Source organism: Megachile rotundata, chromosome 5, assembly GCF_050947335.1.
Source record: "Megachile rotundata isolate GNS110a chromosome 5, iyMegRotu1, whole genome shotgun sequence".
Lineage (NCBI taxonomy): Eukaryota > Metazoa > Arthropoda > Insecta > Hymenoptera > Megachilidae > Megachile > Megachile rotundata.
In genome coordinates this window covers 10,865,152-10,892,230 of record NC_134987.1, presented here as the reverse complement: position 1 = coordinate 10,892,230, position 27,079 = coordinate 10,865,152, and the positions used below count along the sequence as shown (strand labels likewise).

Here is a 27,079-nt window from a genome sequence, read left to right as displayed (position 1 = left end):
GTTGAATAAGTTGTTCGTTTTTTTTGCCTATTGAGTCCAGAAAATCAATTTTTATTTGACCCCTTTACTGCGTGTTCGGACATACGTTTTTAAATTTAGTTCGCAGTTTCGCCGCTAGATGGCGCCACAAATTTTCTCCATAAAATGACATTTTCTTTATTTTCTTTATTAAAGCTTTCAGGAAACTTTCATTGCTTTATTTTGCTTCTATTGCGATCACATAACACTTTCTGAGCCTCAGAAGTACTGAAAGTTCGCTAATTTTCGAGAAAATCGCATTTTTATATTTTTGTAGTTCCAACTTTCACCGCTAGATGGACGCCAATTTTTTAGTCCATGAAATGGGCTATTTTTCTATTTTCTTTAATAATGGCCCTAGCAGGCTATAATTATATTCGTTCGATTCCTTAGGCGACAAGGAAAAATTTGTATATCTCAGAATTTCGAAAAAGTCCCTAGTTTTCGAGAAAATCGAGATTTTCTATTTTTGTAGTTCCAACTTTCACCGCTAGATGGACGGCAATTTTTTAGTCCATGAAATGGGCTATTTTTCTATTTTCTTTAATAATAGCCCTAGAGGGCTATGAAAGTACTCATTCGATTCCGTAGGCGATGAGGAACAATTTGTATATCTCAGAATTTCCGAAAATTGCCTAATTTCGGAGAAAATCGAAATTTTAGTTTTTCGTAGTTCCGCCGCTCACCGCTAGATGGCGCCACCTGTACCGTTTTGGACCGAATTCGACAGAAATTGATTTTCTGGCTTTATTAGGCATCAAAACGCATCAAACCCTAATAGAAATTTGTTTCTAAATGCCTCAGGAACCATACTACGTCGCCAATGTGCCGAAATATTGCACTTTGCATGCGCAGTACAATTGACATAGGTGGCTCATGTACGTATCGGAATGTTGACACAAAATAATTAATTACTCATTACCCGAACATTATTTATGAACTTTTATGATCGAGCCATGTAAATAATGCATTGCTAACCATTCTTCAATCATAAAAGTGCACAAAATATATCCACAAAACGTGTAATTAATTATTCAAAATGACCTCGTGTATACCGCTTGTCACCGTGGCTGACCTTAGGTTATTAGTTAATAACTAATTAATTTCATTAAAAATCTGAACAGATATGATACGAGAAAGTAGCTGAAGGATCACTGAACATTCTTTTATAATAAAAGTGCATAAATTGTGTTTAGAAAATGTGTTATTAATTATTTCAAATTAGCTTATCCGTACGATGTATTCCGCCGATTTCGTGTTGGATATTAATTAATAACTAATTATTTACAATAAAAATGTGAACATATGTGATATGAGAAAGTAGCTAGGGAATCACTGAACATTCTTTAATCATAGAAGTTCATAGACTGTGCTCAGAAAATGAGTAATTAACGATTTTGCATACTCATTATCGCGTATATTCCTCCTACACGCCGCCCGCGCATGCCACGAAGGAATAATCACCGAAAAACCATATCCCCGTAGACTTTAATGCGAAATTGAATTTGCTCGCGCTTATGTACTTGACTTTTCAACTTTTTTGTCCACGTTTTTCTCTTGCACCACTCAACCAATTCAACCGGATGACATGGTTGACTATTTTTCCTTTAGCGTGAAATTTATTCGCTCGCTCAACATTGTTAGATTAGGCGCGGAGCGCTCCAATCAAACAGACCTAGTGTTACAATTAAATACTTAAAACATACACAGTGGTATTCAGGTGCCATAAAAAATAAGCTCAATTTTTGTCCTCTATTGACCTCTATTTTTGGAACAAAAGAAATATTTAATCACATAATATTGTAATCCTTATTTTTATTTTTCTATTGATGTAAACGAACATTCTTACTTAAACTATTATTGCACAAAAATGTTCTTGATTAATGTTCATGATGTGAATCGTGAGGATTCAAAAATATATTTCGCTCTCTTCAAGTAGGATTTTAAATTTGCCCCTGAACATATGTGTAACACGTGCTAAAACACGTGCAAAGTGTTCAATACGATTCGCTACAAACTTCATAGTTGCGCTTCGTTTTGAACTCGCTCAAACGACTATGCCACATAACTTTTTACGTATAAGCATTTTTGTAGTATAACATTCTTTTAATCGAGTAATTAATACAAGTAATAGATAAAAGTATTATATACTAAAATAAAATGTCGGAAAAATTACGGAGATACGAGAAGATCGATTTCTTGGGAGAAGGACAGGTTAGTTACACAGCATACATCATCCTCAATATTGTCAATATAATTATGTGTTTAATTTCAGTTTGCCACTGTCTACAAAGCTAAAGATATTGAGACTTCTAAGATTGTTGCTGTAAAAAAGGTTTGTTATCATTTTTATACTAAAAATTGAACATTGATTTTTTTACTGATTTATTTGCATTTTAGATTAAAGTTGGAAGTCGTGCAGAAGCTAAGGATGGAATAAATAGGACAGCTTTGAGAGAAATTAAATTATTGCAAGAACTCAAACATGATAACGTAATTGGTTTATTAGGTATAAAATTCTACATTTGTATTCACATCATAGCAGTAAAATGATTTTGCTTAACGTTCATATTTTAATATTAATTTTTCAGATGTTTTTGGCTACAAATCAAATGTCTCTTTAGTGTTTGATTTCATGGATACAGACTTAGAAATAATAATAAAAGATAGTAACATAGTTCTAACGGCTGCAAATATTAAAGCATATATGATTCAAACTTTACAAGGCTTAGATTATCTCCATTATAACTGGATACTTCATAGGGATTTGAAACCAAACAATTTACTTGTAAATGCAGAAGGTGTTTTAAAAATTGGTGATTTTGGTTTAGCCAAATTTTTTGGTTCGCCAAATCGAATAAATACGCATCAGGTGGTGACAAGGTGGTATAGGGCACCTGAATTACTGTATGGTGCAAGACTGTATGGAACTGGAATTGATATGTGGGCAGTTGGTTGTATATTAGCAGAACTTTTGTTGCGTGTTCCATTTTTACCTGGGGAATCTGACTTGGATCAGCTTACAAGAATATTTCAAGTACTACATTTATTACAACTTTTAGCTATTATGAATCATTTTGTTCACCTTTATTTATTTATATACATGATTTTTAGACATTAGGTACACCTACAGAAGAAACGTGGCCAGGAATGACCGAATTACCCGATTTTATCCAATTTAAGCCTTTTCCTGGCACTCCATTGAAACATATATTTACTGCAGCAGGCGACGATCTCTTAGATTTAATAGCTAGTCTGTTAAACGTGAATCCTTTAGAGAGATGTACGTGTGATCAAGCGCTCCAAATGCCGTATTTTAGCAATAAACCAGCACCCACTCCTGGACCAAGATTACCACTTCCTACGTCTGTAAAACGTCAACCAGAAGAAAAGCCAAGTCTAAAAAGGAAATTATTGGAATCGATGGATGGCGCTTCGCTTGCGAAAAGATTACAGTTTTAACTAGAATTTTAATTAGAATTATAAATTGCTATAAATAGTAATTCACTGTCATTATTTCTATTGTATGTACATCTTATGATGAGTTACTGAGTAGTACGGAATTCGAAAAAATACAGAGAAATAGATTAATTCGTGTAAATACATAATGTATAGACTGAAACCACGAAATACTTAATATTAAAATAGCTTGATTTTATACATTAAAATTAAGGCATTGATACTGTATTTTTGTTACAAAATTATTACATAAATGATAAAAATTAAAGTCATACATGAAATGTATAAATGTTTTATATATCATACGCTTTTTTTATATTCGCAAAATATATTATCTACTATGTAGATAAAATTAAGATAGGACGGGAATGTTACAGGTTGAAATAATACATACATATTTGAAAAATACAACATTATGCTGCATTACTTTTATTAACTTAAAAACTAGTAAGAAATGTTTGATACGTGAACAATTTTGTAACTTGTGAAATATTAAATTTCAATAGCATAAAGAGGTAACTCGTTGATAACAAATTATTAAAACTGTAATCGCATTTCGTAGCATTTTTGCAGCAACTTTCAAATGTTCGCTTTTCACAATAAGTACAAATATTACCAAATCTTATTTTTCTTATTTCTGTCTGATGATCCACCAACATTTTTCTCGTGAATAAAACCTAGATTATAAATAAATAATTCTTTGTTTCTTATTCCAAATATCTACTTTATAGATAAAAACACATATTCTTCTAAATTTGATGATGCTTTTGCATTTCTCATCTACGATGGGCTTGCAGACAATTTTTATACGAGTACTGCTCACGGCTGATTGTATTCTTTTCCAATCAGCTTCTAATATCCGTGCACAAGTTCAATACATATGTATTTATTACACACATATATAAACCTACTCAATACTGATGGGTAACAAAAACAATACAATTTAGTGAAAATACAAATTATACATATCTTATATTAATGCACATATCAACATGAGTTAGCTACCTCTGAAACTGATGAAAGTGTTTCACATTAGAATCATAAGAATAGATTGAATTTCATATTCCGATATATATTACATAAAGCTGTAACAAAATTTGTTATATTATACACATAGTTACATTAAAAGCATAAATTAAGACGATCTGTGCATTTAAATACTGAAGCAACATTTAATATTCTGTTTATACATCGTGTTAGATCCTGAAATAGAGATGCGAAGGTGAAAGTTCTATATAAATCAAAAGATGACCATTTTACTGTAAGATGTGTCAGATGATTACTGCCACATATTTAATTTGTAAACAAAAATAAGTTCCAATGTTTGAATAGATTATGTTAAATTTACTTTCAATTTTTATTCAAAAGAATCAAAAAGATCTGACAAGTATTTTAAAATTAAGTTTGTATGTTGAAACACAAGTAATCTTCTAAAACATCTTACAATGTATAAATGATAATTCTTTCTAACACATTGTACTGTGGTCCCTCTTATTCAGACTGAACTATAATAACTATATAATACCTTTTCTGAATGCGTATGTACCAATGTTTGCCAAATAAGATCATGAGAAAATTAGAAACATGCGGGTAATTGAATTTGTCAAGCCAACTTGAAAAACGGCAAGCAAATTCGGGCAAGAATTCGAGACATGTAAAACCTTAGATAGCCCGATTACATTTGTGGAAAAACGGAGAAATTGAGATTTGACTCCAATTTGACACAACATCGATAATGGAGTTACCGAAGATTCGTATTGACTCGATCTAAATGTGAAATGTTGAGTACCCGCACATTTCTAAAAACAATATAAGAATCATTATTGAAGTGTAATCTCGCTACATGGGTACTTCTCATATAGTCAGTTGAGCGAGTTTCCTAACATACAGATTTTCAAATATACACATGTTTGGCAAGATGCTGCTGACACTACATAGCAATTTTATTTATTTGATTCTTCCCACAAATTTTTCCGGTCTCACAGGCTTCAGAGCCATATAGCGAAATTCCACTGTACTATTTTCCACTTCAGTGACACCGAGAATATGCAAAAGAAAATTTGAAAATAATCGAAAAAAAATATTTATATAATTCTATTAAAAGAAAATCTGAAAAAATAATTATTACTAAATCTGTTCTTTCAATGATTTATGCACTAATATCTCTCTATGTTTTTGTACAACATAAATCTGTTCTTTCATGCAACTTATTTACACAGAAAAATAATACACTTAAAAGTAGATTTTACTGTACATTATATATATATGTATATATGTATATATACTTAAAACAATATTTAACTTTGTAAAATTGATATTACACAGAGTGTTGTATAATATCAGAAAACATTTTTTAATATAATTGAAAAGTTAACCCGTTTTTTCTTATATTTCAATGAATTCATTGAAAACATAAATGAATTAATTTATTTATCGTTTATGACATAGTATCGTGTAATTTGAGCATAATAACTCCATGAATTGAAAAAACAAAAATTTTCATTCGATGAATCAATGTGTTGTTTGATAATATATTCCATTTAAAGTCACCACCGCTTTAAATGTGACATAGTAATGTGATAGATAGACTTAATGATTTTATTTTATACACTATTTGCCTATCCTGCGTGCATTTTGCAAGGAACATCGTATTCAATAACATTAGTTTTGTTTTAATATGCCCTTTCCTGCATGGCCCTACACGTGTAACGTGTTTGTAAGACTTTATTTCCTTTTATTCATCAGTGGGGCTTAAATTTTAAATAGGATGCATTGTTCAATATACAATTAAAATAAGATATATCAGAAATAGCACATAGGACATAGTATCATGAGATCAAACAAAAAATAGAATTTTCAAAGTATCCATATGTATATAAATATTAAAAAAGAACAAAAATATAATTTAATTTAAATAATAAACGTTGCAATGGGATAAGATATTATCGATTACATATAATATTTTTATGTTTTTTTAATTGCTGTTATTAACTGTATTATTGTCTTATATTAGCATCCCATCAAGAACACGTATTTGAAAAATCGTTGAAAATAATTATTTACCAAACATGAAATATAATGAAGATTTAACAATTGCACATAACAGCAAGTACAATTGCTTCTTTCTTTTTTTAAATTATACTATGTCCTAAGCAACATTTTTTTAAGCAATAGTCAATGCGCAGTCTATAGAGCACATGCAGCAGACAAGTTGCTCTGGCGTTTCGTTTCTAGACATTTGATTCAGTATTTAAAGTAACATATATAACAACATATGCAACCAACAACATGTTATGACTACCTTACAATGCGTATTTTCCTTAATTTCTTATTTTTTACATTAAGTCAATATATACCATAATTTTTAAACAATATCAATTGTTCTTTTTTTTACACTGAAATTTGTAGCAATCTTGTAATCTATTAAATTAAAAATTTGAACATAATTCATAGAATCATATACATTTTGCAATAGCTTCGAATACGAATCATGCAAATTTTATTTAATGCAAAAACAACATTGCTTAACATTGTTTAAAAATCATGGTATTTAGATTCTAGAACAAAGATGTCATTTGCAAATGAAAATGAAACTATACCCATTTAGAAATTTAAAATAAGTATACATACATTACAATATAGCTGTCCATAATAATAATATCACATCTCCAAATACTACTTAGCACGAAGTGTTACAAAATAAATGTATATATAAATCATTTTAGACGAAAAATATAGGCGGTGCAACTTTTAGGTAACTATCATTTTGTCTCGAGTGTAAAGAAGAATATATTTTTATCATTTTTCTAGTGCGAACAGTTTAGCATGGTATATTTTTGTTTCCAATATCGAAGATCATTCCACAACTTTCTTTTATAAATATGTGTAAAATATTCTTCAGTCCATTCGTGTCATTATTGAAAATCCAACTTCAATTATAAAAAAATTCAATTAACATTTCAATTCTTGATCTATTCGTTTCACTTTGGCAACATATCATTTTTCATCTCGAAAAAAAGAACTCAAAAATATTGTTTTAACAAAGTAAACTTATAAGAAGAATTAATTCCATAACATTAAAATATATTAACTCATTGAATTTTTTCATTTGACGACATTTTTGTTTTATAATATGTGTATTTATATAACGACAAAGGAAAACAAGATAAAACATAGCAATCTTATTGTTCGAGCTTTTCTCTCCATTACTGACTTTTGATCATTATATGATACCAACAAAATTAAGTTTATACATGTATTTTTCTAGTAGAAAAGAGAAAAATAGAAAAGCAATCGAATTCAAATAAAATAAATAACTTAACAATTTGTTAATAGACGAAGCTAGTAAAGAAGAGAATATAATAACACGATGTCATATGCTATCTTGTATAAATAAAACGAATGAAATATCATTGCAATGTGAAACACTCTGTGTAGCTTCTTGATTAGGCACAATGTTCGAAAGCAATAAATTCCTATGTTTCTGTTCAAATAAAAAAAGTTTCTTTGTGGAACACACTTTCCTGATACAGACTAAATCTCCCTAGAATTCATTAGAATATTAAAAGTAGAAATACATATTTCATTGTTACTACTGTTTTTTTACTTTATTACGTTATATATATATATTCAGTAGTCAGTCCAAGGCAAACATTATTCGCAATAGTATAATATAATATAGCTACTATTTTCATATCTTTTTAAATCGATCTACCTATATATTACTTTCTTTTAAAAAATGTATACTTAACATTTAATATAATATATATATATATATATTTAGATATATATAGATACATATTTACACCAATGAATATATATATATATCTATACATATCTCTTTAAAATATTTACAGTCAATATTATGATACAATAATTTTTAATTGTTTCTTATATTTATACTTTATAAAGGCAATTATTATCATAACTATAGTCCTTATGTATACATGTATATGTATAATGTATCATGTAAACATGTTTTTTACAGCAACCAAGTTCGTACTAGGACAATATATAATACAAGTAGGGACATTACATGACTTTGACACCTCTACACGTATGTACACAGGAAGTGTCATGATCATACAAATTATATTTTATTTTATTATTGCATTGTATTTTAATGCCAATGTTCCTTTGAAGAATATTCGTTTTTGGAAAGTAACATTTCAATTCTTTGCAATAGTTCTATATTTGATTCTCGCGCATGCTAAATTTGAAATTACAATTTTTAAAAATATTCAAATGTAGCATGCAGAGCGACACTGGTTTACCATTACCATGGACCTTACTAGACTGATACTTCTATTCACAACAACGCATTAGCAAGTAACAGCAAAGTGATTAATTTCAACCAATAGTCGAACAATTAGTTAGAGGCAGCAAGAAGATAAACAGCAAGTCTTACATTTTGATCGCCATTAAAACTTTCTTATTTTCTTTTCATCCGCGTTCGAAGCAAAATGTATAATCATAAACCAACCTGTGCATTTTTATTAATGTGCACTATTTAAAAGTTCATTAGAGGTCATTAATAATGATTCAATGAGCTGTAACCTTTAGATCAATTTTATTCGAGACTCTTCATTCACGGAACAAAACACATTAATTCTTTATACACGGAAAAGTAATTACGTGAAATCAAAATTATCTATTCTTATTAATATTCAACAAAATTAAATTTAAACTTTGTTCGTTAATCAGATTTTATGAAATTCAAGACTGAATGAAAAATATCAATGTAATACGAAATATAATTATGCTAGACAAAAATCTAATTAAGAGCTTCGAATAGTTGATCTTGTACAAAAAATGCAGTTTATTAAAACGATTTATAACTAACAATAATTTTTGGTGATAAAAGAAATAGTACCTCTCTATAGATGCTGGTATGTAAAATTTCTTATGCAAACAATTAATACTTTATTGTCTTATGAAATTCGATTACTTAAATCCTCTGTAAGCATTAATACAAAAGGTTAAATTTAATATGCTAGCAAATATATTTTAGTTATTGCAATACCTTTACACAAAAAGTCTGTATGTTACGTGTAATTAGAAGCGACTGTAAACATAACAGAACTTGACGGGCTAATATCCCATTCAGAAAATTGATTGACTGATAAAATAAAAATCTGTTTGCAAAATTTGAGTGATTCCGTTGTACAATGCTGCTATATTAGCTTAACAAACGATTCGTACGAAATTTAGTAGACGGCGGAAAGACTTACAATATAACGTCCAGATTAAAGATTAATAGTATCCAATGTGTGCGAATTTTTTGATGCATTATCCTTTGGTGACGTCGTGGCAACATTAACTTGTTTGTTGGTATTGTTCGTGAATGGCATGGCAAACTTAAAATCTGCACCGTTTGGTAATTTTCGCATAATCTTTCCAGACGTGATGAGTCTGCCAAAACCTTCTTGATGCGCGAAAGCGTATCCAGAACGTACAGATTGTCGCGTTCGTTTCGTAGACGGAGTACGAAGTATATTTTGACTTTGGCGAGAACGAAGTTGCGCCAACCTCTGTTTAAGCCTAACTCTGTCAGACAATGTTGGCCTAACATCTATGAAGAAGAATCGCCACGAGAGTACAGGTATTACCAATATGATACAAGAAATGACCGCCGTGAACCAAAACGTTGCTTCGGACATTGCCTAAAATAGTGTATATAAATATTATCATTCACATTATTACTAATAGTATTAGGTCTGCCGGAAAGTTTTGTCCAGGTGTATGGTTTAAAAAAGCATTAATAGAACTGACAGAAGTTTCCGACTGACCAAATATTTTTGCAAGATAACGTACCATTGTAAGACTGCCAACATAACTACCACCTATGACGAAGTTATAGAAATAATCTAAAATAAAATACCAAATGAGTGAGCCCCAAACCATAATATGATTAACAATCGTCCAATACGACGTATCAAGGGCTATTTGAACAGTCACGACTATGACTAATATGGTGGCTACAACACTTCCCAGCAACATATGATCAGAAAGTACATAGCCCTTTGGTGATACTCCATCCTTATATGTCCCTAAAGATGTACACTGTATTTTAAGTATCTTTAATGATTAATAAAATGAATATATATTATTGAAACTTACCGTATGGAACCAAAAATAATACACAACTAGCAAAAAAACCGTGTATAGCACTCCAGCAAAATTCCTTTTTATTAAAAAGTAAATTTTGTAATCCGGGTGCGTAGAGTTTTGGATACATTAAACTATTTTTATCGTCAACATCTTGATCGAATATACCAACTGCCATTACAGGTAATGATGTATAAAAGAGATTGTAGACAGAAATGTACATAGGATCGAATACAGTCTGCAAAGAAACGTATACGTGTAAAAATACGAGAGAGAATTATTCTTAGAAAGGGAAATAAAAAAATTTGATTAAAAAAAATCAGAATTAATTAAACGTTCATATTCCCAATACTCGACTTTGGATTTAGCTAATCGACAAAGGAATTTTGTGAATAACATTCGCCTTATATTCATCATTTTGTGACTACACCGCATTTCAAAACAACTGACGATATAAGAAACCGTACCTGTGCACTGAATCCACAGAAAAATGCAAACCAGATGTGGCACAATGTAAACGCAAAGTTCTTGTAAAAAAAATATCTGAGAAATTTGCTCATTCTATAATACGACCATCTGCCATGAACAAGAAGCAGTCTTTCCAAAAATCTGAACTGCCCTATCGAATAATCGGATGCCAACACGGCCTGCAATCCTTCTTGACCACTAATGCCAACGCCTATATGAGCTGTTTTTATCATTGAGACATCGTTAGCTCCATCACCAATTGCTAAAGTTACCGCATTTTTATTTTTCTTTATTAGCTCGACGACCATTGCTTTCTGTAAAGGTGTTACTCGACAACATATCACAGCTTTACCTGTAACATTTCAAAATGTGCATATGGAGGGTTCTATTCTAAAGTACAATGAGTAGAGAAGTTGTGAATTTAGTTGTTAGGTTAATAACTTACATTGGCTTGATACATCAAGGAATAGTTGTTCAAGTTGTGGATGTAGAGCATGAACCAAGGAATGCCCATTAATAACTACTGCAAATCCAGTTGCTTGTTCCATTTTTTGTTCATCTTGCTCATCCCTGCTAGGATTGTATTCAGTATCGCTGCTGTATATGGAAAATACAATGTACAGATAAAATAAAAATACTTTCAGCTAAAGAATATGATTTCGCTTCAGTAGAACTTTAGATTCTCCAGTATCGAGATTCAGTTTTTGCAAGGACCGTAAAAAGTTTCATTGGATGTAACGGATGATAAAATATTGAATCACTTGCAGAATAAAAGAAGAAATTTGATTGATAGGTATGTAAAAGTATTGATCTCGGCAGGAATATAAAAGTGATGCTTATCGATTATAAACAATACACACAGTGCACTGTCTCCATGGACTACTAATAACGTGACATAAGCAACATACTTGTTGTGTTATTATTTATCATCACTAAGATTAATTTTAAGCATACAGAAAGAGAAGGAGTGAGTATCAAGCACATGGTAATTGTCATTATTCATTTCGACTAATTAATGTTAACACAAAATCATAGAATAATTGGAAATAATATGAAACAAAAAGTTGAGGTATTTGAGAAAGAGACTAGTATCTAATCTACTTGTACCGAAATATCTACATTATAAGTAGAAGAATTGACAAGCATAAGATAAACGGTTGTAATACCTCAGTTATAATAAAAACTGAGGAAGAATAATACTTATTATTCTGTACAATTTTAATATTTCTATTATATATAAATGTCTTTAAATTTGCATGCAAATATATATATTTAACTGTATATGCTTCAATGTTCTGAAAGAACTTAACTCGGAATATTATTCATATATAAAATATTGGATAAAAATAATATAATCGGTGCGATTATAAATTACTAACGTTTTTACAATCTCATAAGTTGCATGCCAATAGTCGAATCGTTTTATAATTCTTGATAGAAAATTTATGATCCTTCGATTTTCATTATAATATCCTTTAACTTGAATTTCATTATGTTAATCTAATATAGAGTAAAGAATTGAATTTGAAATGCTTATAAATTTAGGCATAACCAGACAAAGAAAGCATTACACAGAACATGATGCCACATTCAGCATGAAAGAGAAATCCTTTAAATAAATGCGTTAATTAGTCAGATTTAGGTATGGAAAAAGTTAATGATTGTACTCCGTCTCTTTCATGTGCCTGACCTTTCCTTGTCCCACCTGAATGTGACGACGGAAAGAGTTGGCCGATTTTCCTGACTGGACGCTGTTTTGATAGTTTCTAAGTATCGCGATAACTGATTTTCAACACCATCATAGGTGGTTGCATCTACTATAAAAACGTCGGTAAGGTCGTCTGTCAACAACTGGCAGGAATAACCGATATTAATAGCCGTTTCTGTGGAGAAATAAAATATATTATATTATATCATACTTCACGTGCTGTTTCCAAGTAAATCTACAGGATTTGGATGGAACAAGAAAATATCAAGTTAAGATTTAAAATAAGTTCTTGTTTGTTTATGAATAAGTCTTTCTTCTATCCAAATCCTTGTTGTGCATTTTATATTTTACCTTGCTTGTCACCAGTTAACACCCAGATCTTGATGCCGGCAAGAGCTAAATTAGCAATGGTTTGAGGTACACCGTCCTGTAGCTTATCTTCAATGGCAGTAGCGCCCAATAAGGTCATATCTTTTTCTATTTCCTCGTAAATTGCATCCAATTTGTCGTCCCTGTTCTCTTGACTAAGGGCAGCTTCTTGATGACGTTGTTTCCAATCGTTGAAAAATTGCTCATCTAAATCTCTGACCGAAAGGCACAATGTTCTCAAGCCCTCACCCGCGAATTTATTAAGATGTTCCAACGTTTTTGCCATAATATCCTCGCTACCTTTTTTCAATCTTTCATAAATAACGTTATCCGCTCCTTTACAATACAGTCTGAGATGTCCGTCCTTCCTCAAAATTACCGACATTCTTTTCCTAACGTTATTGAAGTCAAGAATACAAAGTAACTCGTATATTTCTCGTTTTCCCATAACTTCTATCGTTATACTATTTGGAGATCTTTCTTTGAATACAAAACCGAAGTTTCTCGCTGCCGATACGAGAGCAGCTTCGTCCGGTGATTGTGCTTGATATTCTAGCTTGCCATTCTTTTCCTCCGGCATGACGGTGTGACAAAGTGCCAGTAGTCGAAAGAAACTATGAACATCCTCGTTGTTACATCTCACAGCATCAAGTAGCGCGGAATCATAGAATTTGAATTCTGGCTCGTAATCCTTGTTGAAGGAGAAATCCAACGATGGCATTGTCTGTAAACGAGGTTAAAAGGGTACTTAACGATCACCTTTCATTTTACCCGATTACGAATGTTAGTACAACACACCACAATATATATTTATGGAAATGGAAATACTAGAAATCAAAGTAAATACCTTGCCTCCATATAGATAGATTTGTTGTAAGTCAACAGGCACATGAGACGTTATAATTTTATAATTCCTTAAAGCATCGTGAAAATTAGTGTTCGAGATTTAAGCGAGTTAGGAATGCTCGAATCGGAAAACAAGGTGAAGTAACAGCATGCATCTAATACGTAAGAGAGACGAGAGGAAAGTTGCAAGATTGCAAAAGTAATTGAACTTCTATAATGTACACGACATCTAACAATAGCAAGGTACAAGAATAGAACACATGTGTAGGACAATGGCAGAATAGGATAAGCAAAAGCGTTTCAAGACATTTCCTTCATTGTTGGAAGAAGTGCATTAATATTATCATGCGTACTGAACGGTTCTGTGGAATCATCGGGCTGCCATAGACGCCTGGGTCTCCAATTATATTGGATATCCTGTCCACCTGTTCCAGTAGACGTACGTTTGGACCACTTATTGGTGTATAAACTTGAACAAATTCTTGTCCATTTTTCCATCGCATCGTAGGTGTTCGGGCAGCTTTGTCCGTCTACATGCAGCACACACATGCTAAGTGATGTACATGAAAACTTATGCAAAGTATGGCCAAACTGTGAAATGATTCTATTGTTCCAATCTTGTTACCAAGAAAAAATTTCTGAACCACACGCATTCGCAAACAGTTTTAATTACATTCTTTCTTGATAACAAACGTGAAATGAATGGATTTGATGAACCGAATTCGTGTAACGAACAATTATTTAAATCTTATCAAAACGTAAATATCTGTGACTTAAAAATCTAACAAAAATCATGTCTGATCAAACATTTCTCACAGAAAAATGACTTGTCTTCTTTTAGCTCTTCTCGGTTCAATAAATTGTTTATATTTCCGGTGACAAGTGTGTACATTACGGAGAAAAGATTGAAATAATAATAACGTTGCGGAAGAAACTGTGATCGCAATAAATTATGTCGTTGCAAAAACAATTACACGTTGAACTTAAAAATAAAAATTGTACAATTATAAAACATTGAAAAGCAAGAAAAAACAATCGACTTTGTCATACTGCAAACAATTCAATAATAACGTACCCCACATTATCCGCATCGAGTCTGATCGCGGATAGAAAGGTAAACAGACTCACCTCGCTTAAATCGACGACTTCCCCGGTAACCTCGTCGATAACATCCCCATAACACTTTCCTGCTATAGAACACTTGTTAAAAGTCATAATGTTTTGCGTCAATGTTCCGGTCTTATCGGAAAATATATACTCTATTTGCCCCAACTCCTCATTTAACGTGGTAGTCCTTGCTTTAGCGTGTGTGTTCGTTGGTGCATGGTACATTTCTTCGTCCCAGTTGATCAAAAACGACTGAACGAACCTGATGACTTCGACACTCACATACAAACTTATTGGCACCACTGTGTTCAATACGATAGCATAAGAGAAGAACACAAGTAGCGCGATCACTGTGGCACCACCCATAGGCTCGCTAGGCACCAACGAGTCCCAGGGTAGATACACTTGGAAATAACGGCCCACTAGGCTTTCCCAAATACCACAGCCGATCATACAGAATAAACACATTGAAAGTAAAAAGAACACTATCCCGATGATGAGAAGATTCAGCAGCCTATCTATCGAGGTCCTTTTAAATTTTGTTTTCCCTGAGTTTTGCATCAATTTGGTATCCTTGCCTGCAAAGATGACCACACCATAGCACCATTGCGTGTTTCGAAGTACGCAACCTCGTAATATAATTTTATCGTTGTCCAATGCGAATCTGTAATAATTATTACGCATGATTTAATATACGAAAAATAGAGCAAGCTATAACAGTATCAAAGAAGCCTAGATGTTATTCATCAGGTTAACATGTTTGTTACGAGCGTTCCCTTGGAAATTGACGAACATGTTACAAACATTTAATTATTTATTCAAAATTTCTATATTCTTCCAACTTTTCAAATTATGAACTTTTATCTAATAGAAAAGTAACACCGAGTATACCTGACCTGTATTTAAACCAATATTTTTCAAGGGAACAGCTTCTTTAAATTTGCACAAAGGAGATGTATACTTACTTTCGTCCTTTCCACGTAAGAGTACCATCGAATTTATTTAACAGATTATTAGGAGTCTCGCAAACAATCTCTCCATCAAATTGACCGATCAATTCATGATTATCCATCATTTCAGCAGTCTCAGCCAAACACTGCCGACACTTTAAATTAGTCTCCCTGAAACAATCAATCGTACCGTGACTTTATCGCTCTAATTTAAATTTATAACTTTAGGAATGCAACAACATAGCAGGAACAATTTGCCAACAATCAATCGTAATAATTAGATACACATATATAATACATTTGATTCATAAAACACTACTGACCCATCTAATTCCGCGGTTTCAATGTAACAAAGACCATTTGGCTCACTAGTAGATAAAAGAAGGACGTCGGCTGCAACGAACTGATCATTTTCCATTCTGATCACATCGCCTACTTGCACTTGCGACCATTTCTCTTCGCGTAGACTAGTTCCTCGCAGTGTTTGAGACTTTCGATTGTTCACCTGCGAATCGCTGCTGTGCCGTTGCTGAAAAATCACATTGCAGATCGCATAAAGAGTCTCTTACTAAATCGAATTCCATGCATTCTGTACAATGAACAACATTCTCGAATATATCTTATCACGAGATTTCTATGCATTCTGTGCGTTATGCGATAAATTTATGCATTGCTAAAATATGCATAACATTCTCAAAATCGACTTCCTCTATAAATTGAAATATTCGGAGAAATATGAAATATCTTGCAACTCTACGAAATAATGCACGTAGTAACCTTAATGTATTAAAGTTTAAGTTAAGAAAAATTTTTAAAGCGTGAAAGGTCTTTACAAATGAGAGCAACAAAATGGAGAAGTGAAAACGGTGTTGCATGTGGTATCTTATCTAATGTAGAGATGTTTATATAATTTGTAGAATTGTTGAATAACTTACAAAATCGTCGTAGGCATCTTTGACGGCAGTGAGCATGAGCACCCCTATAAGGGGTATGGCTGTAGTGATGGGGGTCAAGGAGGAGATAGCGGGGATCATCTGAAGCACCAGCAGGCATAGGAAGTAAAAGTTAGCGAGCCGCTGAAATTGCTCGAACAAATTTAATGGTAGGAACGTCAGAACCGAATACTTGGACGTCTTGATGTAGTTGTTCTACAAAGGAAGAATAAAAGAAAAATATAAGATGCATTTCGACAAAGGTCTCCTCGCAATTCAACCTTTTCATTACGGCGTACTTCAACAACACGTCCATTGTGTTATGACGAGTTTGGAACTTTGGCATTCTTAATATTTGCATGTTGACATTTTTACATGTACAGAGTTTTTCATTTTGAGACAAATTTTTAGATCTTTGAGATTATAGAAAGTAATTACAATTTGATCAAGAAAAATTTTTGTAAGTGGATCTTGGTTTATAAAAGTTTGTGAGCTTGTACACGTCGGACAATTCTGCACTTTGCACGTGTTCCATAAGGAAAAGGTTAATGATTGCAGGAAAAAGAAATAACAGAAACGTCATACGTTACCGCATAATTAAACTGTGAGTTGAACTCGCGGTTATTGGCGCGAATTCTCCTCTCCGTTTCTGAAAGAGAGAAAAGGAAATATTAAATTATAAAACGATGAAAGACTTTAACGCGATCAAGAAAATAATCGATGATTCTCATTAAACGTTCTCCGTATTATTTCTTTTGTGTAACACTTCTAATTAAATTACATAAAATAAAAAATGTTCATTAATTCCAGTAATTATTCTTTTCCATTAGTTAGACAAAACATAAAGAAGAGCTTAGAAGGAGAGGTTAATAGTCTGTTATTATATTATAAAACCTACCGGAAGTCGCGAGCAATTATTACACACGAAGGAAACTGTCAAATGATGTTTCTGCATCGGTAAACTAAATAATAATGCACTATTATGAAACGTGGATGAATGGAAAGCTATAAATTAACCTCTATGATTTGAAACAAGTGGCTTATATGCAGAAAATATTCGATAATAATGAACAAATTAATTTGATCTGGTAATTTAAAACGAAGAATAATATGTAAAAATAAATTTGAAACAATGCATAAATGTGCTCGCTTCAAGATACAAAATTAAATGGTTAATAATACAGTAGTCCTACGCATCGTACATTCGCGAGTAATTAAAAACTGAATAAACAAAACGTTAAATGCAGGGAAGTAGCCGTCTATCGTACGAAAAGTGCTTTTTACCTGTCTGATAGCATGGGTTGCATTTTACGAACGAGATGCATTACAAGATTACGTAGAGTCAACCGGGTTGATTAATGTGTAACATTTTTCTTGCTCTCACACATTATCGTAAATGTACATACATTAAATGTTACCATCTACTAAGAATCTAATTATAGCGTTGATGCAGCACAAATTCTGAATATAAATGATTACCTTCACACAAAGTACTTTAAAATATAGAGAATATGAAATTTAATTCTTCATAGTTACAATTTATCGGGCTAAGATTACTAGCTTAACATTTTAGGGTTAAGACTGCATCCGGATCACTGCACTGTCGTTACAATATTTACATGAACTATATGAATATTTAATTTTATGTTCGACCTCGGTGCTATTACGTAACGAAAATTCGTTCACGATATTAAGATAAGTTCCAAAAGCGATCGCAACATCTGTGATATATAACAGAGGAAAAAAGTAACGAGCTAAATATATCGTTCAAATCAGTGCTGTCTACGTTGGTACCTGCAGTTAAGCTGAGCCGAAAGCTGCTCCGACTCATCTTGGAGGCAATCGTGTTTATTAATATCTACTTCTCGGATATGATAGTCGCGTGAATGAAATCCTAAAGTTCAAGCCTCCTAAGCGTAGGAATTGTACGATTTTAATTTTAACGCTCCAAGTTTAGAATTCATCGTTAACTTGTCGGGTTAGGTTTAAGTCAGAGTAAACAGATACTGAAGCGGTGTTAGAATAGGCAAAGCTTCGAGTATCTTTGAAAGATACTTCGAAGGCATCTGGAAAATCGAAGCTGGGCATCTGGATTTCCTGACATAGACAGCGCTGATCCCTAAATTCCCTATCGAACGGCAGGTAACTCACCGCTCGAAAAAAAGGATGTGCTACGGCCGATACACTCTGTAGCGGGCGGTGAATTGGGTGGCGCCGAGGATGAGGAAGAAGCAGCGGTGGCCGAACGGTATCTGGTGCCCTTCCAGATCACCAGCTTACCCAACACCGTGAGCAAAGATTCCCGAAGGGTGTTGTGCCTGCTGGCACCACCCAGGCTGCTGGACGAGTCCCTTTTCGAGCATTCGCCGACCGCCTCGACTTCGTCCGAAGACGATGGCAGGTTCAGCACGGTGTGCGCTTGCGGACCGTCCTCGGACGGATCCTGAGCTAGCTGCTGCAGCTGCAGCTGCTGTTTCTTCCGTGTTTTCCGACGTTTCTTCTTCTTTCGTCGGGTACCGCCGTTCTCCTCTTCGTTGCACACCGATGCCGCGGTCGCCGATCCCTTCCGGCTACCTTCCGCGTCTGATTTCGTTGTCGTACACGCCACCGAGACTTTGTCGTCTTCGTCGCAGTCCTTCACCTTGATCATTACACGACAACCATTGCGTTACCAGACATCACGATGGACCCGTGAACGATTGGTCGAGGACACGCCGTTTGACACCGGCGCACTTTTTCCGTGGTTCTTTTTATCTATTTTTCTGTGTAGTTTTGAACTTTTTGATTCTGGGTTATGATAGGAGGTCTGTCCCTGAATTTTGATATTACTAGATCTCAATGTCTAGATATACTGAAGTTTTTAATGTAGTTGATGTCCTTAAATTTCAATATCCCTGGATTCTCAATGTTTATGGATTTTTAATTTTATTATTTTTATAATTTTTTAAGATTTTCAATATTTCTACATTCTTCGTATGTACGGATCTACGTCTCTTTGGATCTGTGAGATCTATGACATCCCTAGATTCCAGTATTCCTAGATTTATGCATTAATTCCCGTATTTCTAGTTCCCAATATCTATGAACTCGTAACATCTCTAGATCTTCCAATAGTCCTAAACTACCAATAGAAGTGGATTTCCAATATATCTGGTTTCTCAATATTAGTGTATTCCCCATATCCCTAGATCTCCATATCTGTAGATCTCTAACCTCCTAATATTCCTAGATCACCTTCCAATATCCCTAGAATGCCAATAACGGTAGATTCTCCATATTTCTAGTTTCCCAATATCTGTGTATTCCCCATATCCCTAGAGTTCCAATACCTCCAAATTAAAATCTTCCTAGATCCTTAAATCACTATATTTATCCTAATATCCCTAAATTCCCAATAATCTTGCAATTCCAATATCTCAATTAATAGCTGAAAATACCGATATTCCTGGTTTCCACTATCGCAATATTCCTAAATCCCTAGATTCTTATATTTCTACTCAAATTATAGTCTCCATAGACGCCTGAAGTTATTGTCTTTATAACAACATACAATTTCATTTATATTGCGAATAAATAACTATCGATGATACGATTAAATTTCTTCAAGAACGCATAGCGATAACATTGATCGGATATTCGATATCGGTTCCATAAACTTGATGAATTAATGGCGGCGGTTTCTATTTTCTTCCAATGTTTGCTACGTTTCGAGGAGAAAGGAAAACAAGCTAACTATACACGCGGGAGCCAGATCTGTTCTACCGAAAGAAAATAGAAGGTGAAATACAGCGTACAATGAACGTTTAACGTTTTCCACATGCTAAGAATGCATTATCGAATTTACTCTTCATCGGATATAACTTGAAAAGGCTACAGAAATTTCATAAACCAGAAAAAGATTTTATCGGTTCCATGAAGAAACCTTTGTAAGAATTTTATAAAGATTCCATTGTTATTCATAAATTACCATTTCAAAGCGTTCTGATATTATGGAAAATGGAAATTCCTTTTTTGTGAAGTTTTAATGAATATTTTCTGCGTTACAATCGATTATGAAAGTGTTGAATAAAAGAATTTTCAAAATGAACGAAAAAATGTATATACTATTGTGAACTGAACGAGCATTCGTAAGATGCATGTCATTGTTTCATACATAAGAAAGTATCGATTAAGTTTCTACTTTTCGTAGTTTACGGTTGGCATTTGCATCGTTTATGCAACGGGTATAGAAAAATGATTAAATATTATCGATGCTCCAGAAAGTGTATTTGAAAACTGGTTCAAAAGTGAGAATAGCAGGAATGGACGACCGAGTGCGAAAATGTGTCATGGACAGTGTGAAACAAGTCGACAGACTTTTCCGGCGTCTGCAATAAAGCTGGATACGCGGATGACCGTAAAGTTGAATGTCTATAACGGATCTCCATTGTGTTATATACGTTCATTCGTGCACGCGGATTTAACGCCATATATTCACAATTATTGCGCGCATTCCCATGCACGTTCCATACATTAATAAATGAAATGAACTTATTATATCTACCTTTTCGACCTTCGGTTTATGATTTTTTAAATATTTTGTTTTTTTGTGTCAATTGAAAGTGGTGATATATTTTATTCAAGTTTTACTATTTTTTGTAATATAATTAAGAATGATATATTTAACTAATGATATATTTTATTCAATTTTTACTATTCTTTTTTTTTTGTTATATTATATTCTTAATTATATTAAGATATAATTAAGAATGAATTTTATGATTTAAAAAGAAGTTGTTTGTGATACACGCGTGTTCAACACTTGATAAAGGATCTCAAAGAGTCGAGCTCAGAAAATATCACAATTTTTTCTTCTTGCAAGTGGGATTAGTTGCTACACGAAATGATATTTCGTGCAACAATCTACAAACTTGCGTGAAAACTTTGTCCGAAAAATTGCAGAAAGGGAAAATTATCGAGGGGATTCGAACTCACGACCCTTAGATCGCTAGGCAAGCACCTTACCAGCTTACCCGTTCTCCTCCGTATTACTTCCTTCTAATTCATGAAAGAAATTCATACAATGTTCACTTTATAAAAAATGCAAGTTCTATTATAATTTAATTGGCTCTAAGATTAAGTGCTCCGTTTGTTTTATTTCACTATTTAATTTCGCAAACAATCTTATACCATATACGGATTCAACTAGCACAGCAATTTGTATCTTTATTAATCGGATTCCGACGATTACCTTGAACGTTGTGCTATATACACTTCACGCATATAATGATACTGTACAGACATATGTATTTAAGAGCGTATAAAAGAAATATTTATACCTATTGTAAAGTACATTACTGCCGAAAAATATATTGTTGAGTCTGATCAATTTGTACTTTGCATGCAAATTGCAAATTTACATGGAATTGCATAATGACAATTAAATTTCTTGAAAACCGTGTTGCAAGAATTATCAAATAATTAACCGGCAGAAAAATTAATTAAACGTGAAAAATGTTTTTTCACGCAACCGTCTAACTTTGACATCTTCCTACAAAAAAAAGGGGAACGATAACCGACTGAATGGGGGTATTGTTTCAAAAGAAAAACCAGTTTGCGTAATTAAGGAAACTCGTTATAAAGTTTACACAGCTGTTTACGGTAAAATGACGCAATATCGGAGTAGTTCATGTATCAACTTACCGACTAATATATACAATTTGCAGTAGGATAAATATAGTTTATTTGAATTTTCACACTTCAAATATTACGTCTCACCGCCTTGCTCTAGAATTTTATGATCACACCGCGAGAATGTTCTGTACTCCGTTTAATCGACCCTGACCGTTTTTTTTCGTAGTTTTCAACTTTGCTTAATAATTTAGTGTGTGTAGAGAACCACGTAAAAAGTGCACTGGGAATCAAACGGCACACGAGAGCCAGCGAACGGAAATCCAATAAAGATATCGAAGAAATATGTAAGACATTTATTTGATTTGACTTTAGATTACACTAGAATCTTTTTATCGATGTAAAGCAATGTATTTTTCAATTTTCAAGAGGTTTTGAAACAGAATGGATCGAGGATCTGAAAGTATCTTCCTACATAACAAATAGTAGATTCTAAAATTTTCAAATCATCTAAATCTTTAAATTCCCTAGTTTTCAAATTGTCTAAATTTCCAAATTCCTTAGATTTCAAATTCTTAAATTCCCAATTCCCTAGGAATTTCATATTTTTACTTCCCAAATTCTTAAATTCCCAAATCCCCTAGATTTCCACTCTTACATCCCAAATTCCCTAAATTTCAAAATTTGTAATTTCCAAATTTCCTAGCTTCCTAAATTTGTAATTCCCAAATTCCCTAGCTTTCAATATTTTTAAATTCTAAAATTCTCTAGATTTCTAATTTTTTAATTACGAAAAGCCCCTAGTGTGAAATTATGAATTACCAAATTTCTAAATTCACAAGTTCAAATTCCCCAAATTCCCACTTCTGAAATTCATAATTTGCCAAATTTTCAACTTTGTAAATTCTGGACACTTTGATTCAGCAGGAAGATACTTTCAATTTTGTTTCCGACTCGAGCCGAATATCACCGAACTCGATCAAGGATCTCCTTGTACCCACATTTGATTTTTCTCATATCCCCGTATATCATACTAACTCGCGCTAAACATTTTCGGCCTCCGACAAGCGTTTTCATGCATTCTTGCCGAATGCGATCTCGTGAGTTCCGTTCGTCGCGTCCTCGAGAGGATTGGAGGACTCACCTCGAAGACCTCGAGTTCCAGCGTGTCAACCTCGACGCTCATCGTCTATTCCTACGCAAACTATAAACCTTCTATAAGGCCAACCTCTTCTTCCTCGTGGCACTTTAGACGTGCCGACGAGACGATGTCCGCCTCGCCTCTTACATATTTCCACCTGGGTCCCTCCTCTCCTTCGTCCTCGCGAATCATTGCAGGTGCAGGACGGCATTAGCCCGTTAGCTCTGTCTTCGTTAAATCACGATGTCTCCGCGCAACAGCCTTTCCACTGATCATCCAATCACTACGTCTCTTGATCGGCATTTTTCCCTCGACGATAACATGTATTTACTCTTACGATCACGTGTTTGCTCGCACGATCCGATCGTGTGCTTATACCCTCGGACCTTGCTATCTTACATGAAAGTGGAGAAAGTTGCAGGAATTTCGTTATCTTAATTCCGACAGTCCTCAAATCCAGCCCGACGTCGATCGATCCGAGAAAACTCGGAACAACGTGGTTCTACGATCCAGGCTGTCGAAACGGGAAATGGAAGCATTCGGGTTTCGCGACAACGTCGAAACGCAAGCTCGAAACATTTCAGATCACTGTAGTGCCGTGATCGGGCCGCGATTTTCGAAACTTGCCGGTGGCTCAAGGGGGTCTCTGCAAAGAAATTGTTCTCATGTGATCCTGTTGCATAAGTGGAACGTGACAATTATCGTCGAAAGGTATCAGGAAACGTTAGCCTCTAAAATCAGATGTATCGTGTTTTTCCCGCGTAAAGAAACATGCAGGTTTTCCCGCATTAATTTAAAAATAACACGGGACTCTTTGTGCGAAAGAATTCCCGGTAAATGTGATTGGAAGTGATTGTCTTTTCGGTCGTAGGGTCGCTCAATACTCGTTTGCACGTCGCTGCGAATAAGCCATTTGATTAATTATCAAAGAACGAAGTAATGGAATTATATGCGGAACTTGTATCTTGATTAAATCGTAAGCGAACACATAGAGGATGAATATGACGCAGATTATTCCTCCACAGGTATTGGTGTTGCTTAAGCGCGGTTACGTATAAATTTTATACTTGTTGCACGACATGAGGGAATATCGTTCGGTTACAAAGGATCAATGCGTTCAATTTATTATCGGAACATTTCGGAGATTTACGTTAATTGAGAAACTTTGACGGAACTTTGTTTTCAAACGATTTATTTATAGAATGAGATATAGGTACTATTGTTGGTTGTGCACGTTTGCAATTTATTAATACCAATTATTGGGATTTAAGTTCGTTGTTTGTTAGAAATAAACGCATTTCAAGAAAAGTATCTTCACTTCTGCCATTCAAAAGAAGTCCGATGGCAGTTTTGAATGTCTCACAAAGATCGATTCGCCAGAATTTACGCAAAAAATTATGATGTCACTTAGCGACGTCTTACGCACAAAAAGATGTATGGTTTCGTCTAAAAAAGACACAGTTAACCTTGAAATCTTTGAAGATCTCAGAGATACAAAAAGGTTACGGCAACGTTAGGGTACCATGTTACAAGGGACTCTTGTATGCACGGATAAATAATTAAATAAACTTTTGTGGGTCGAAGTTTTTCGTCTCTCTAAAAATAACGTAGAGAATTCAAGTGATCAATGCCCCACCCATTATACAGGGTGACCGTACCAACACCGCAAACTTTCCGAAGAAAAGTGCTCGCATTTCGGAAGATAAACGAAGGTAATAACGTTAACCTTAAATATTAACCGTCTCCTTCGAAACATGGCTGTCATTAACCCTAGTTTTTCAACCTCTACCACTGTGAAAATCAGCACTGAGAGAAGAACGGTAGCCTGAGTGTTTTAAATAGGACTCTTTGTAAAAGCAATTTAGAGATCGAGTTTGGACATTTGAGGATTTAGGGGTTTGAGGGTTTTTGTGTGTGGGGATTTGGGTGTTGAGGAAAGTTGAAGAGGCAAGAATTTGGGAGTTTAGAGAAATTGGGGATTGCAGAATTTGGGGATTCAGGGAAATTAGGGATTGCAGAATTTGGGAATTCAGGGAAATTAGAGGTTGTAGAATTTGGAAGTTTAGGGAAATTGGGGGTTGCAGAATTTGGAAGTTTAGGGAAATTGGGGGTTGCAGAATTTGGGAATTTAGAGACATTGGAGGTTTTGGAATTTGGGGATTTAGAGAAATTGGGGGTTGTAGAATTTGGGAATTGGGAGAAATTGAGGGTTGCAGAACTTGGGAATTTAGAGACATTGGAGGTTTTGGAATTTGGGGATTTAGAGAAATTGGGGGTTGTAGAATTTGGGAATTTAGAGACATTGAAGATTCTGGAATTTGGAAATTTAGAGAAATTGGAGGTTGTAGAATTTGGGAATTGGGAGAAATTGAGGGTTGCAGAACATGGGAGTTTAGAAAAATTGGGGGTTGTAGAATTTGGGAATTTCCAGAAATTAGAGGTTGTAGAATTTGAGAATTCAGAAAAATTAAGGGTTGTAGAATTTAGAAATTTAGAAAAATTGGAGAATTGGTATATTGGGTAAATTTGAGGTATATGAAAATTTAAGAATTTAGAATTTAAAAATTTGAAAATTTCAACAATAAAAAATCTCAAGCTTTAACAATTTTGCGACAAATAAATTTGCAAGTTAAATTAGAAAAGTGGACAACTTTAATATTTGAGAAGATACTCAAAGATTTGTAGACTTAAAAATGTAAGAATTTAATTAATACAAAATAAGAATTGTACAGTACAATCATTTACACGCTCCAGATTAAAGAAAAACGACACACCTTCCATTTTCCGAATCGTTTACAGTAAATTGATTCGAGACATTTGATTTGTGGAAGCAACGATTGCGAAAGCGACGCAAACCAATCGCGAAGATCGTTACACAGTGGCAAAAAAACCCATTATAGTTCGATGACGCAAGAAATGAACATGGATCAGGTGTTGTATCAATGTAATCATGTGTCGTAGAAAATGAATTTCCGTTTAGAATGGCCTTACGTGGATGCGATAACATATGAAAGGATACAGCAACATGGAGGACACTGTTGGATAATAAAATATATTTATGCGTTCGTTATCGACGGACCAAGGTTTCTGCTTGATTCGGGGAAGAGGTGTGAATAGTTACAGATCTAACAATGTGTATCATTGTTAACCCTTTGACGATGTCAGTTGTTCGTGATATATAGTGTGACTTTTTAGGAGTGCCAAAGAGTAATCCAATAACTTATTTGATGTATCAATAATCCAATATTTGTTTAATACGTATGACTTGTATTTAGGAGTATTGACGAGTAATCCAATATAATATTAATGTAGGAAGTGTAATGTAGAATATGTAGAATCTTTGAGGACTATGGGTGGCGATATA

The 27,079-nt window shown here is 33.7% G+C and overlaps 2 protein-coding genes across 13 annotated transcripts in view; one reads left to right on the top strand and one right to left on the bottom strand.

Annotated features, from left to right (window-relative positions):
* The first annotated feature begins 2,009 nt into the window (after positions 1 to 2,009).
* Cdk7 (Cyclin-dependent kinase 7) lies at positions 2,010 to 3,777 on the top strand. The gene is made up of 5 exons (XM_003705828.3): positions 2,010 to 2,232; positions 2,294 to 2,353; positions 2,419 to 2,527; positions 2,610 to 3,055; positions 3,133 to 3,777. Exons 1-5 carry the CDS (start codon positions 2,179 to 2,181, stop codon positions 3,478 to 3,480), a joined length of 1,017 nt encoding a protein of 338 aa, XP_003705876.1. The 5' UTR covers positions 2,010 to 2,178; the 3' UTR covers positions 3,481 to 3,777.
* A 2,277-nt stretch (positions 3,778 to 6,054) lies between these two features.
* ATP8B (ATPase phospholipid transporting 8B) overlaps positions 6,055 to 27,079 on the bottom strand; it is a 69,867-nt gene continuing 48,842 nt past the window's right edge. For 5 of the 12 annotated variants that reach the window (XM_076532086.1, XM_076532089.1, XM_076532090.1 and 2 more), the window contains 15 exons: positions 23,803 to 24,361; positions 19,116 to 19,605; positions 17,555 to 17,613; positions 16,968 to 17,180; positions 16,356 to 16,561; positions 16,048 to 16,203; positions 15,104 to 15,746; positions 14,329 to 14,505; positions 13,112 to 13,853; positions 12,743 to 12,935; positions 11,498 to 11,649; positions 11,052 to 11,404; positions 10,597 to 10,822; positions 10,291 to 10,526; positions 6,055 to 10,139 (listed from right to left, as the gene is read on the bottom strand). In XM_076532086.1, coding sequence (XP_076388201.1) covers positions 9,723 to 10,139; positions 10,291 to 10,526; positions 10,597 to 10,822; positions 11,052 to 11,404; positions 11,498 to 11,649; positions 12,743 to 12,935; positions 13,112 to 13,853; positions 14,329 to 14,505; positions 15,104 to 15,746; positions 16,048 to 16,203; positions 16,356 to 16,561; positions 16,968 to 17,180; positions 17,555 to 17,613; positions 19,116 to 19,605; positions 23,803 to 23,907 — 4,368 coding nt within the window. In that variant the 5' untranslated portion in view covers positions 23,908 to 24,361 and the 3' untranslated portion in view covers positions 6,055 to 9,722. Of the gene's footprint in view, positions 10,140 to 10,290; positions 10,527 to 10,596; positions 10,823 to 11,051; positions 11,405 to 11,497; positions 11,650 to 12,742; positions 12,936 to 13,111; positions 13,854 to 14,328; positions 14,506 to 15,103; positions 15,747 to 16,047; positions 16,204 to 16,355; positions 16,562 to 16,967; positions 17,181 to 17,554; positions 17,614 to 19,115; positions 19,606 to 23,612; positions 24,362 to 27,079 lie in introns of all 12 variants that reach the window. The other 7 variants (XM_012291227.2, XM_076532098.1, XM_076532094.1 and 4 more) reach the window with 6 other exon arrangements.